The sequence below is a fragment of the Cottoperca gobio genome, chromosome 23, assembly GCF_900634415.1.
Source record: "Cottoperca gobio chromosome 23, fCotGob3.1, whole genome shotgun sequence".
NCBI classification, from domain to species: Eukaryota; Metazoa; Chordata; class Actinopteri; order Perciformes; family Bovichtidae; genus Cottoperca; species Cottoperca gobio.
Window position 1 is genome coordinate 2,791,146 of NC_041377.1, and position 14,202 is coordinate 2,805,347.

Genomic DNA, 14,202 nt, shown 5'->3' on the forward strand with positions numbered 1-14,202 from the left:
ATAATGCACTGTACGAATCCGAACACATTTCTCTCCCGAAACATCCTGCGCACACCAAAACGAGTGGTCCCTGTACAACAGTGGAGAGCTTTAGATGGATTCATGTTGAGATCTGACTGTTGAGATCTGACCTGACAACCTTCCCTCTTGGAGTTTGAATACCTCAGATGATCTACACTGCAGCTTCTAGTGTGCGCTTCACGCCACATGTTCTTATCCAGAGGGTGCATGCCGGTGTTTGGCTGTTTGTGTGTTTTGTCTCTGAACTCTCTTGTGCATCTCTATTTTCTCGCAATGTAGTGGTTTATCCATAAAAGGCATTCTGCTGGGGGATGTTAACTCAGAAACAGTTCTCCGCTCTGCTCAGTAAACTGATCAGGCTGCCAACTGCAATTGGGCAAAAAGGCCTCTGAAGTGTGCCATGATTGGCTGTGTGTGGCGGCTATTCTGACGGCGGGGAGGCAGTAACTCTGTAGGTCACACTGCAATGTAAACGTGTGAGTCTGTGAGAAAGAACTAGTAAATTACTTTTAACCTGTGTGTTGTGTTGTGTGTGAAATCAGGCCAACATCAATGTGCATCTCTCTACAGGCCCTTCTGCAGTTTCCCCTCTTTAAAATTAAATTTCAAGCAAATATTTCATAGACATTTCCCCTCTGAGCCTCACATTGTCACAGTTCATTAAAACATAATTGAAAAGGAATATTAAACAGCTCACTTTGCACATGCACCACTTTACCCCATTACACTTGCTGAGGAAACATTTACATAGAATATCACCCCGGCTCTGTTTGTTCTCAGAAAGCTACATGAGCGGCTTACGCAGGCCACCGTACCATTTCCCATAATTCATCTCTGCCAGCGCAAATAAACATAGCAGGGAATGTGGGATATGCAAAGTGTGATTCAGCAGCAACATTTTTAATCTTTCTTCTATCAGCTTCTATTACCAGCGCTGCTGAGCTCAGCAGACCGCAGCGCTCCTGGGCTCTGATTGGGTTAGTTCAATTAAATTGGCCCCAGCAAGGTGTAATGAGAGCTGTGCTGTAACGGTGACAATGCGTAGGAGTAAACCCTGTGGCTGCCATTATGGCTCGGCTATTAAACAGCAACCCATTGATATAAATAAGCCACAGTTTCCTGCAACTGTGTTGGAGTTGCCCTAACTCAGCCATCACTCAGTTCAATCAGACTCTTGGCATCAGAGGTCAAGCATCGGTGAGATGTTAACGTACTGCACCGTGAACAAGACCATTTGTTTGGCTGTTGTTGAGAAGGAACGTCTGTAAGTATGAAGTAATTCACATTTGTGGGGATATTGTGTGTGAGAGATCTCGTCTTCCATCCTCTCTAGGTCTGAAAAATGTAATGTTTTCATATGAAGATCACACATTTGAAAGGGAGCAATTTGCAAGTCAAAAGAACCACATTCTAATTACGTAAAGGATATTTCCAGACTATTGCAACTTGGGTCTTACTTCAAAGTTTTTGCGGTTAGTCCTGAGAAGTTATGATAACAGGAAACTCACCAAAGTAATAGCTTAGATCTGGGAGAGAAACTACAGATCAGGTAGTAGGTTGTTAATATCTAAATCTGGAGGTAAACCCGAAGGGAGCACTTCCCCAAATGTCACAGGAAACGTGTAGGCGTGCAAAACTACAGTAAGTGCGGTGGGTCAAAGTTGAACCTTTCCTGAGGATTGGCGTACAACCTTTCTGACTGCTCGCGGTTCTTGCTTATCTGACTTCTTTTTTATGTCAGCAATTATGTTGGTGAGTACAGTGCTGGAACGTCTCTACAAGCTGTAAGAGGTCAAAGGGATTTGGTGATTGGCCAGGTAGACCACCATTACAATCCTGTTCTTTCATTTTTATATATATAAAAAAACATATTGCAATTTAAATTACGATTGCAGTATTGGTCAGAAAAATCTACAATTCAATGTTTTCCTTACATTGTCTTACGCTCCACTCCTCTCGTGTCCTTTATGGATTTGTACATAGCTCAGTCGAGGTAAATGGCTCTACCATGGGATATCAGTGATTACTGGATGCAGACTCTGCCTTTTGAATAACAGCTCAATTAAGGAACAAAATATTGATCTTCGCTTGTCCCCTTCCCTTCCAGCTCCGTGCTTCTCTCGGGGAGAAACCTCCAGCCGACCATGTCATCTTCTCTTTGTCTAATTTATTTCTATGACCCTTGTTTTGTCTCAGTTTAATTGTCTCAGTCCCCTCAGCGCTAACCATCATGTATCTAAGCCACAGGAGTGCAGGGATGCACATTTTCTTCTGATCTATCAGCAGCTAGTTATTACTACAAATAAAGAAAAGCACTATATGCTCAAGGTGTTGTCGTTGAAGGCATTCCAAATCTCTGTGTGAGGCCTTTGTTGTACAAAACACGGGAGTGCATGAAAACGAATCTTAACATTGTGTGAGATCTTTACTGACGGAAGTCATTTTGTTGTCAAGGCAACTAAATTGTTAAGCACTGACTGCCTGCTTGGCCTTTTTACCACACTGTCCACTTCATGTGCCTGAAAGCCTCAGTCTCCCAGTGGGGATGAATTTATTTGAGTCTTCAAACTGTGAAAGAGTCGCAGCGCTGAGGGCAAATGACATGTTTGAGGCGACAGTTTGACAGGACATGGCAGGAGATGGATCCTCGTCATGGTAAGCGAGGGGAGTTGTACTCCTGAGCTGCTGGTGCAGTGACATTAGCATGTTGAGTCCGGATGCACTATGCCACCAGTCGACCAAGGTGAGGCTATTTCACACTCCCTTGGACTTCAAAGCTGTTCTATGGGAGCAGCTTCGATGTGCTTGCTCTGTTGGCGATGTCTCCCTGCTTTTGATTCCTCGCTGTGCACACCCATGGCAGTCTACTTCTCACTTTTGAAATCGCCTTATCTTTCTCATTCCTCTTTAATTCCAAATGCCCTTTTCTGTAGTGTCCTACCCTCTGCTCTTCTCCTTAGTGTCCAGTCTCGCCAGAAACTCACTGTTGCATCTTCACCATATAGATGGTGCTAGACATTTGGGGACGTAGTTGGTTGTGCAGTGGCTGGGTTGTTGTTTTTTTGCAGCAAAACACTGACATTGCAATATATTATTTTCTGATATATTATATATATATATATATATATATATATATATTATATATATAATATATATTATATATATATATATATAATATATCAGAAAATAATATATTGCAATGTCAGTGTTTTGCTGCAAAAAAAAACATATATATATATATATATATATATATATATATATATATATATATATATATATATATATATATATATATATATATATATATATATATATATATATATATATATATATATATATATATATATATATATTATAATCACCATACATTTTATTAGATAAACTTGCTAAATAAATAAGATAGATTTGTGCTCTAGGAAAAAAATTAAATCACAAATACATGGTGACAGATATGAATGGTGATGACACCCACAAAGCACGGTTATGGAGACGGGCTCCGTGTTTCAAGACGGGTCGGGTGGAGTTGGACAGTCCGCCCAGGTTGGGAGACCCGCCCCTCCCCCGCAGACATTAAGTCCACAACTCCTTTTAGCTAAAAAAGGTTGTAGCATGGAGTTATATGATGTGACAATTGCACGATCGCTCTTATTTTATGTGATGGCAGGACTGTGATAAATCCATCTGTGTTCTAAACCCATTCCCATCGGCTGTATGGGAAAACAAAGACTTTTGAGTTGCTGACACTACAAATGAATAAATAGATAACTCCATTTGAGGATTATTATCTTTGTTCTACAAATATAGAAACAATGAGAAGGGGAGAGGGGACCCTGAAATAGGAGAATGTGAAAGAAGTTGGGAGGGAAATGAAAGAGAATAGCAGAAAAGATTAAAAGGGAGGAGATGTAAGAGACAAGTTAGGTGAAAATCATCACACAGTCGTATTCAAACAGTCATCGGCTATGGATTTGAATTCTATTTGATGCATTATTGTCTGGCCGCGCAGCAGTAGAAAGTAAGGCAGTTACAGTAAAAGCTTGAGTAGTTGGCGTGATGCAGTCCTAAGTGGTGAGGGGCAGATCCATGAATAGAAACAACCGTTCAGAATGGGGGCAAACTGAAAGGCAGCGAAAATTCAACATAGTGAATTACCTAATTAACTAAAGAAGTGTAACTAAAGAGGTGTTAATTGCCTTATGCTTTTCACTCACATTTTACTATCTGGTTCGGGTGTTGCTTTTAAAACAATTGTTAGGGTACTTCAAACGATGTGTGACTAACCGGTCATTTGGCTGCTTTTGTACTTACAGTTGAGAGAAGCCAACGTCTGTGCTGTAGAACTTTGTATATTCGGCAGAATCTTTCACAATAAAGGTTGGTCTGTGAATCACATGAGTACCCATATGAATACAGATTAGGAAAAGATGCTACCTAGATTAAGTTGAAGCTGTGGTGTCTGCAGGTTGGTCTGCTGCCCCGGCGGTTGTGACCCATTCCAATATGATGTACCTATTTCCAAAGTAGAGAAGTTACTTATTAGCTTTTTACATTAGAAAATGGTTGCAAGCCTCAGCAGTGATTTTGGAATCCCCCATATCCAGATTAAAAGAGGAGTTTAAATGTGCAAAGGTAAGGTCAGCGTATGCAATGGAAGCCAAGGGAAGCAGTTTGAGAGTCACAGCATGGAGATTGGGCAGCTAGATGTACAAATACAGTCTCTTAGTCAGATTCGTATTAGGTGCAACCTTTAATTCCCCTCCAGTATTACCCAAATCTTGCCCCATGGGCTCTTTGTGTTCTCTTCGAGGTGTAAAACAAGTGTGATATACCTGGAGACATAAGATAGTGCTGAAGTACTTACCAGCAGCAGCAGCCAGTGGCTTTTAGCTAAAACTGCCACTCACAGCCATATTTAGCTCTTTGCTTGGACAAAGGTAGGACTCAGAGGTTTAGATGCTTAGGACAGAGACAGGTGTTACCTGTTTGATCTACAACAGCACAGCCTGATGACCGCTGTGGAGGCCAATGACGGGTCAAGACATCATTAAACATTAGTATAAAACTTCTGTAGTAATCCTCACCCTACCTTTTGGCACATATCACAGCTTGTATTGATAAATACCACGCTGCGTAGTTTGACGTTCTTCTGGCATCCACCCTTAAGAACATATTGAGCTTTTATATATTCTACTGTGTGTACTATATATTTACACACATACAACACACACAGGCTCATGTGGTGAAATCTGATTCCAGTATTAGTATTACGACAGTGATTCTGTTCTTCCTACTACATGCACACTCCATCTGTTGGCATTCATTCATTGGCAATAGTAATAATGACACAATCAGCGTTTTGATTGGTTCCCTATAAGCCTCTCCCAATAGCGTACATGCATGTAGATGAATTTGCTCTGTGGAGGAAGAGCACCTTGTGTGATCCTGTGCTTTTTATGCAAAAGCAGGTTCAAATGAAGTTCAGCCAACCTTTTGGATCATCAGCGTCATTCCAGCAAAACACCAAATATAGATGTCAAGACATTACACTTGATGACTGTGCCCTTATAGACCTATCTGCCCACATCTTCACCTGTACATACAGCAGTTAGGGAAAAACGATCAGGGTACAGAAAACCACATTTCATGCAAATACCTTTATCCTCAAAAAGGGTAATTGGATTGGTCCATTTCCAAATGGCAAATCTGGACTCGGATCACATTTTAAAGGTATAAATGGAGCCATATGTTTTTGAATGCTAGGTGGGTTCAGAAATGTGAAGTACCAGTCTGCTCTCGCATGCTGTTCCCTATCAATCTACCCCCTTAGCGTGGCTACTGGAAGGCATGGCAGCGTGTGAAGGACATATTCCATTTCTGCTCCAGCAGCACTCTCTGTGGCCCATTCCCAGGCTAAAATGGAGCAGGCCTTCCCCACCACGAGACAGATTTTGCACATCAGAAACACTCATTCAGGCAGCTGGTGGGCTGAGTGCATTTCCATGGCAATGGGTGATATGGTTATGGTCAGCATAAAGCAACAGAAGGAAGGTACACTGCATAATCACCCGTGGGACTTGGGGAGCTGGGTGTTTTATTTTAGGCTGGTGTCGTGTCATTTCAGGAAATTAGAGCAATTTCTTAAAAGGCAAATAATATTTTTGCTCTGTAAAGATTTCATGGCACAGCTATGAACCGGTGCTATAGTCCAAGGGTTTTGTAAACGGGTGTATACATTTACTTTCAACTCTGAGCTTACTTGGGCTTTGACTCTTCAGCAACAAGTCCTGCAAATTAAGCAACAAAATACGTTGTCTGTCCGTGCCCTCCAGAGCGACATGTGCCTGTTTTCTGATCTCATTTGAAGGTTTTCACCAAAAAGAAAGTACATGTAATGTGTAGTTAAGGAGTTCAAATTTGCAAAAACAGTGGTATATTCCTTTAACTAGCGGTGTAAATCCTAAATTTCATCACGGTACGGTATTGTGTGTGTGTGTGGAGTCCAGCACTTTCACCACAGAGTTGGCAAAATACATGTTCATTGAGGACTAACCAACAGAGCACAGTGTGTGTCTGGTGAAATTGGCAAGGTTTTAAGCCCATCCTGATCTTTTAATTAGACTGATTATCCAAACAGCTGTCTGCTGGCGCTCCCTCTGACTTAAGTGCACACACATGCATGCACACGGTGTAATAATGCTACATATGTGACTGCCGTCGTGCAGCGCAGGGTGTGATGAATAGTGTCTGCCCGGCTCTGATGACGGCGCTCTGAGCTTACTGTCTAGCTTATGTTTTTTTTTTTGATATAGTGGAACGCTTTCCGACCTCTGCAGGAGACTTTAAACACTGACTTTCTTATTCATTCTCGCACACACTGAAAAGAGCAGAATTATGTATTAAAATGTCCGAGAGAAAGTAATTTATTTTTGCTTTATCCAGAAAAAGGAAATGTCTTTTGTGCTGATATGTACCCAATATTGAAAACTACAAATATGCGAAAGAAAAATGATTCAAATAATATCAAGTATAAATAGAAGCACTTCTCTAATTCTACCAGTATTTATAGTAGGAGCAGCAAACAAAAGTCAATACACCATGCATAATTCACCTCACATGCAAACATAATTCACCAACTCTTAAGCTTGAATGCTGCTCCATCTTAGCTCCATCCATCTCCGCATCTCCACTAGTTTGTGCCAGAGTAGGAAGCAGAATCGCACCTCTATCCCCCGGAGGAACCAGCTGCTCTCTTGTTTTTTTTTTACTCTCCACAGGCTGTTCTTTCTCTCCCGGCCTCCCAGGGGAATTACATGACACCTGCTGAGCTTAGATGTTGGATTCTCTTCCTCTACATAACAACAATGATTCGCATCCACCCATCTGTTTAGGAAACGCGTATCATGGCTGTGTGGGGCAAACATGCTTCCTAAACTGCAAGGACGAGTCATTTTGATATTATGGGAATAAATATGAACCGCTTATACCTTTGGGATTGTTGCCATGTTCTGCTAGTTGGCTCCTGCACCAGGTGGTGGATGTTCCTGAGGTTCTGTCAATCAACAGCCTCTTCCTTTTCTACCTCCATCCTCTCCCTCCGTCATTCACCTTTCCCCGTCGGCATTGTCGCACATCAGTGGTGTCATGATAGCGGCGCTGTCAGAGCGGCAGTAACTAATGAGGAACAACTTCAAGAGAGAGAAAAATGAGAGAGAGAGAGAGCATCACATCTGTTTAAATGACCTCCTTCACCCTCATACACCTCACTGACTCCAGACCAGTGGAGCCGCTGATGTATGTGCACACACACAGATTCTATTTTTGGATACATGGCCAAATATTGGGCCATATTGAGGCAGAGCTGCAGTCACCAGTGCTGCTGCTCTCTGCCAGTGAAAGGAACCTCATTCTGTCGTACTTGAGCGCCGCTTCTGATGGTCGAATTATTCTGATTTATTTGGGACCAATAGATACACAAAGAGTGCTCTGATGCTTTGCGAGATTTATTCTAGACAGATTTTTTTGACGCAGGAAGAGAAGCAAAACTGGTGATGCTCGTTGATCAAACATGGCAGTTAAATCTTAAATATGAAGAAGCCTGACTTGTTTTCAAATTCGAAGTCTATATGGCAAGAAAGTTTTGTGTTTTTGGTGTCTAAAAACTGGCAGTTTGGGAAAAGTTTGACAGAAAACGGCATAAAACTGAATGCATTTCATGCTCTTAATATTATTATTTCAATACAATTCTACCTGGCTCTTTTTTGTTGCAAGTTTCTTCCCCATGTTTTGCTAAAAGTGGAATTGATTTACCCGTTTGGGACGTGGATAGGAAAATAAGAGGGCTTAGATTATTTTTAGGAAAGCTTGGGAACCACTAGTTTAAGATATATACCAAACAAAAATGACATAATGTGTGTGTGTGTGTATATATATATATATATATATATATATATATATATATATATATATATATAACCTATTATTAACAAAACACAGACCTCTCAAAGGACGCATCTCATTTATATATAGATGTCAAAAGTCGGCACACTCTTTCACATTTTCATCTTTTTATCGCTTGAAAGCACCCATAAAATTTGACATTGTTCGATTCCATTTTGATGTATTAGCCTTCAAAGTTGAGCCGTACGAGCACGTAAATATAGTATAATATAATGTCATTATCAAAGGACAAGAGAAGAGGAAGACAAATGGGAAAAATTTGCGACACAGAAGAGTCGCCAGAAACAATCGGTTTCTAAACGCAGAGTACACAAGCGACTAATAATGAGGAATTCTGTTCTGCTGAAGTAACGCAGCACTGTCGCTGCAACATACTGTTTGGTTTCACCACGTGCTTGTTGACAGTGGAGGAAGGTCAGATCCAGGCCATGTGGACACTATAAACCGAGGGGGGCGTGTGATGTGGCAGGGGATGGCTTTTAATCAGAAAGAGGCATATAAAGCAGATGTAGTGCCCCGTGCTGCAGATGGGGGGCATCGTAGGACCTGAGAATCCGGAGGGATCCAAGAGAAAAAAGGGGGATCTCGATGAGATTGGTCCCCACCACCAGAGCTGCGCTTCAACGGTCGCTCTCCCTCTCTCAGAGCAACACACACACACACACACACTTCTCCCCTTGCCCTCCTCTTTCCCGCTCTCTCTCACACACGCTCTCTCTTTGGCTCGGTGTCTCTCAGTCTCTCATTCTTCCGCGCTCTCCTGGTTCATCTCTCTACCGTGGAGTGCAGAGAGGGGATTCGTTTTCTAGGGCTGGCAGTTGCTAGATTGGGGCAAACAGAGACATAGTTGGGGACCTGAGGGACAGGACGGTACTGGGGGGGACTCCAGCAGGAAAGATCCGGCGGATCCGGCGCAAGATTTCCTCCAGCGGAGATTATTTGCATCACAAAACCTGTGGAAAGAGGACTCTGTCTATACTGGCTGCTCAACCGCTGTCCGCACAAGAGGTGCCATTTAGCGTGCTAATATATGTGTATATGTGTGTATGTGTGTGTCTGTGTCTGTGTCTGTGTGAGTCTGAGTCTGCTCACCTTTTCAGTATGCAGATTCATTGGCTTGGCTTCTTTTCTCATGCAAATGTAAAATTGGCTGGTCGTGCTGCTCCACGTCTTTGACAGAGACACAGACGTAGCCGGTCTCTGTGATTCAGGTTTGCGTAATTATAATGCAGCGCTCCGTGAATTAGTTCAGCTCTGATGGATTCATGTGTGTGTGTGTGTATCGAGAACACACGAATGAACCAGAATGTGCTAAATAATAAATCTCCCCAATATGACCTAAAACTTCCTAACTAGGTTATTTGTGAATAGATGAGCCTCTCATTATATTTCCTCGTCTGAGCGCTTTTACAGTCGATTGCATGTGTATTAATATCCGGATGCGTCTGTGCACATGTGTTGTTGGCATGTATGCTCTCCAGCATAACATGCTTGGATGTCACTGCTTCAGCATCACGGGGGGGGGGGGGGGGCCTAAATGCTATGTGGCACCGTGCCAAGTTGCTGCTTTAAAGAGGATGTTGAAGGTTAGAGAAATGTCTTTCCAGCCTGTGCGCCCACTCCGTCTGCTTCTTTACTTCTACGCAGAGGAGTAACAGGAATGACAAGTGTGTTGGTTAAAGCGGCGCCATGAGGAATCCCTTAAGTAACGTCAGTCGAGCGGCGCCCCCTCCTCTCATCCGTCCTGTCCTGCCTCCATCAGATATGTGATTATATGGGTGTGTGGCAGAGTAGACAGATGGAGTATTTGTTGGGGGGGGGGGGGGGGATGGAGATGATGCTTGTTTTAGCTTGCTCCCCCTTTCCACTCCCCCATGGGATTTGCCCTCGCCTTCCTTCTCTCCTACTTCCATTTTTTTAAATCTTCCGTCTTGCTGAGCCAGCAAGATTTACTGGTTTAAAGTGGAAGTACGTTCATTGAACTGGGACTGCTGGGAAGGCTAATGGAAATGGGAGGGGGTAGACTCAGGTGAGGGAGAGGAAAATGGAAGTAAAAACAGCGACCAGGGGGAGTCGGCCGGTGATTTATATGTAGACATTTCTCCACATGTGTTTGGCCATCGCTCCAATTAACACCTGCACCAATCCGTGGCTGCACTTGACAGATGCTGAATCAGAGGGCTGAGTGTATTCATTAGTGCCGGCTGTGTTTGTTTGTAGGGATTTGGCAAATTCAAATTGTTTGCTGTGGTTTGCAGTGATTTCTGGGTCATTTGTCGCTGCAGTGTTTTCAGCTTCCTGTGTTTGCTGTTGAAGTTTGGGAATTGAGTCGAGCAATTTATTTCGAGATAATTCAAAAACACATTCAGCTGTCTGAATCATCGCTGAGAGGGTTATTGTTCCTCAGCCATTAATTTACTTTTACAGGGGGGGGGGGAAATACAGCCTTCCATGTCAGAGTGATTGATTCGAAGGGGGGGAGGTCTGATTCTGATTACTTATTCCTGTCCCTTGTGTTCCTCCAGGGGGCGTGATAGACAAGGACCTGCGCCACTACCTCAACCTGCGCTTCCAGAAAGGCTCGGTGGACCACGAGCTGCAGCAGATCATCCGGGACAACCTCTACCTCCGCACCGTCCCCTGTGAGTTACCTTGTCCTCGCCCTATCTCCCTTCACCCCCATGTCACCTCCACTCACCTCCTTGAGTGAAACATTGTTTGGTATTTCTCCCACTTGAGACTTTGTCAAAATCAAGCGTTCTTATTATTTCAGTGGATGACTTGCTATTTCTAAATACATCATATTACACACAGTTAACAACCACAGCTCGAGGACTACTCACTCATTCCTTCATTCTATTGGACGAGAAGCCCTCAAAACGCTCTGAATCATGGGAAGTTGGAACAGTGGAAACTGTGCAAACTCAATCTGCTGATGAGCGCTGTCTGATTTGGCCGAAGAGCGCCAGAACAAGTCGGATGTTTAGTACACGTTATGGCGCGGCTCTACTCAACTTGGTGTTCCATTGAAAGGTTGTACCTGGTACTTTTTTTTAAGTACAATTTTCGGTCGAGGTTCCAAGGGAGCTGAGACGATACTAGAAGGTGGAGTTCAAACACTGCAGACCGCTGATTGGTCAAAGAAGATAGTAACTAGCACGTCACAGGACATACTGCACTAACCTGCCATTTTTTAAAAGCCAAGTTACTGTTAATAGCAACTGCAATTTTTAGATTCACTCGACCCTGATCTGTTTGCCGATATAAAGATAGGTAGGAAGGTACTATCCGCCGTGGACAAACATAATGGAGAAAAGGAAATGGAACCAAAGGTGAGTCGAGTCGAGCCATGCAGTGGAATATGGGCGTAAGTGGGCCTTGAATTGAGATGGTTTTATAGAGCTTAATAATTAACTATCAAGCTCAATTTTGCTATCAATTTACTACAAACTCATTGACTCAATGCAGAGAAGAGGCCAGGTGGTACTGGTTTCATGAGCTCCAGGGTAAATAACAAACTGCTAAGTATATTCTCGGCTTGAGGGCAGCAGGCATTGGGGTCAATGACGGGTCAATCCCACCATTCTTCTTGATTCTCATCAAACCGTATCGCTCTAAATACAGTATGCGTTGAATAAAGTGTGTGAGATGAGATGTTCTTGTTCCCTCGCTGCCATTGGCTTCAGTCCCAAAGCTCCCAACTACCTGTCTGTGGTGGCAATCAATTAGTTGCTGGAGTGTTGGTTTTGTCTTGTCTGGAAGTTCGATTCTTTAACATCAAGTGTTGACTGCAACCCTCTGTCTCTAATTAGCCGCATTAACTGCATTACACACTTGAGCTGCTGAGTATTGTGTAGACAATCAAAGACCAGATTTGGAGGGCTTTTTAGTTTAGTAAAGCATTTCAAACCCAATTCCTATATGGGTCTTCTGTGCTGTGTGTGTGTATGTGTGTGTGTGTGTGTGGCCTATATCAGTCTTATTAAGCTGCCAGTGCTTATATGAGCTTAGACTTACTGATGTTTAATCCATATTCTCCTGATTGCTATTTGCTATGTTTGCTGAACATATGCTCATTGCCATCAGTCAATAGGCTGTGATAGTAAAGGGTGTCTGTTTGTGTGTGTACAAGCTCTTATCTGTGTGTAGTGTGTGTGTATATGTGTGTTAGCTCTGCATTAGCCTCGTCGTGCCATTAGGCCCGGCTCTCTGTTGGCTGACTCTCCCCTCAATCCTTAATGGAGGCACATTCTTCAAGGCCAGGCGGATTTGACTGGAGCCACTTTTCCGTCTCCCTCTCTGTGCAGAATACAATAGGACAACAGGAAGGAAGAAAAAAAAGTTATTTGTTTGCAACAGAAATGTAATTTTCTCTGATTACCACTGACAAAGCCGCTGCCGGTGAGGCATTGTAGATGGAGAAAGAGGTGAACAGTAAAGAGGGAGAACAAATGGGAGAACAAATAGAGGGAGAGAGACACTAAAGGGAATGAGGGGAAAGTGGGAGGAGGCATAATGATAGGACACAGACTATGATAACCACATAAGTAAATGGACTGCAGATAAACTGTTGCAGAGAGAATGATGTAAAGGAAGGTTAACTGATGCATTAATGAAGCTTCAACAATGGGCCTCGCTGCTGCTGAGAGTCATGACTGAGCTGGGCTTTTTATATCTGAACTGCTGGATGGATCCATGTTTGGTGTACACATGTTTTTCCAACCCCTTTTTTTTGGACTCCTTTCCTTAGTCTTCCTTCTTCAATACACAGTGCCCATGTTGGTATACGTCACACTTTGCCTCTCACTAATACACTCAATAAAATCTACTCTAAGGCAAATGATATCACTGGTAAAGGCGTTCACTGGGGAACGCCGGAAATGATCTCCCAGAAGCCCAGGTTAAGAACCACTTAGCCAAAAACTCTCCATGATGTTTTGGGTCAAATTTTGGTCAAATAAAAGAAGCTAGTAAATCGTAATTTAGTGCCGAGGCTCCAAAAAGCCCCTTCTCTGGAGATATTACTTTCCACTAACCCAGGAACTATCAAGGCAGAGTTTGCCGCTCTGAATATCTCCGATTGTTCAAACAAAAGCCTTGAGGCGGCTGCACTTTATGTACAACATTGATGTCTGTTGATGTTCAAAACAAAGTTATCTTGTCAATTTCATGGTAGATATTTAAAATTTAGTTGCGAAAATAAAATCTCAAACGACTCCGCAGCCAGAACCACGTTTGATAGGTGATCCGGCTGGCATTGTGGTTGGATCTCAGCAAAGTTTAATGGCAATCTGTACAGCAGTATCATATTCTTAAGGAAATCTACACGCCAACTTGAAAGGTCACCATCCTCCCATCAGCTATCATTATCTAGATAATGTATCCAGATATAGATCACATGTGAATACCAGGTGTAAACAGGACTTTAGCTTCAAAAGGGCCACATGTGGACAAGAACGATTTATGGCTTTTTACTAAGAGAAAAAGACAACACACTGAGAACAGTGAGATTTATGGATGCCTGGCAAGACCTATGGTAAGTGATGCATCTAAGTGAGACTAAAGGGCACGAGTGTGAAAAGAGAATTAGGCCACAAGTGATGGATCTGAAGTAGTTCATCACAGCAATTTAGACATAACCCTTGAGTGGTAAAGAAGAGACATTTTAGTGCGGGATGGAGGCTGACGGACAGACAGTCGGAGAGCTTCTGCCACCCATACCAA

At 42.8% G+C, this 14,202-nt stretch overlaps 1 protein-coding gene across 9 annotated transcripts in view; it reads left to right on the forward strand.

Moving 5' to 3' along the window:
• The window catches only part of magi2a (membrane associated guanylate kinase, WW and PDZ domain containing 2a), a 167,463-nt gene that overhangs the window by 41,039 nt on the left and 112,222 nt on the right, over nt 1-14,202 (forward strand). For 8 of the 9 annotated variants that reach the window (XM_029461611.1, XM_029461602.1, XM_029461603.1 and 5 more), the window contains exon 2: nt 11,004-11,120. The exons of the other annotated variant lie outside the window; for it this stretch is intronic. In XM_029461611.1, the coding sequence (XP_029317471.1) occupies nt 11,004-11,120 (117 nt within the window). The remainder of the gene's footprint in view (nt 1-11,003; nt 11,121-14,202) is intronic. 9 annotated transcript variants of the gene reach the window in all.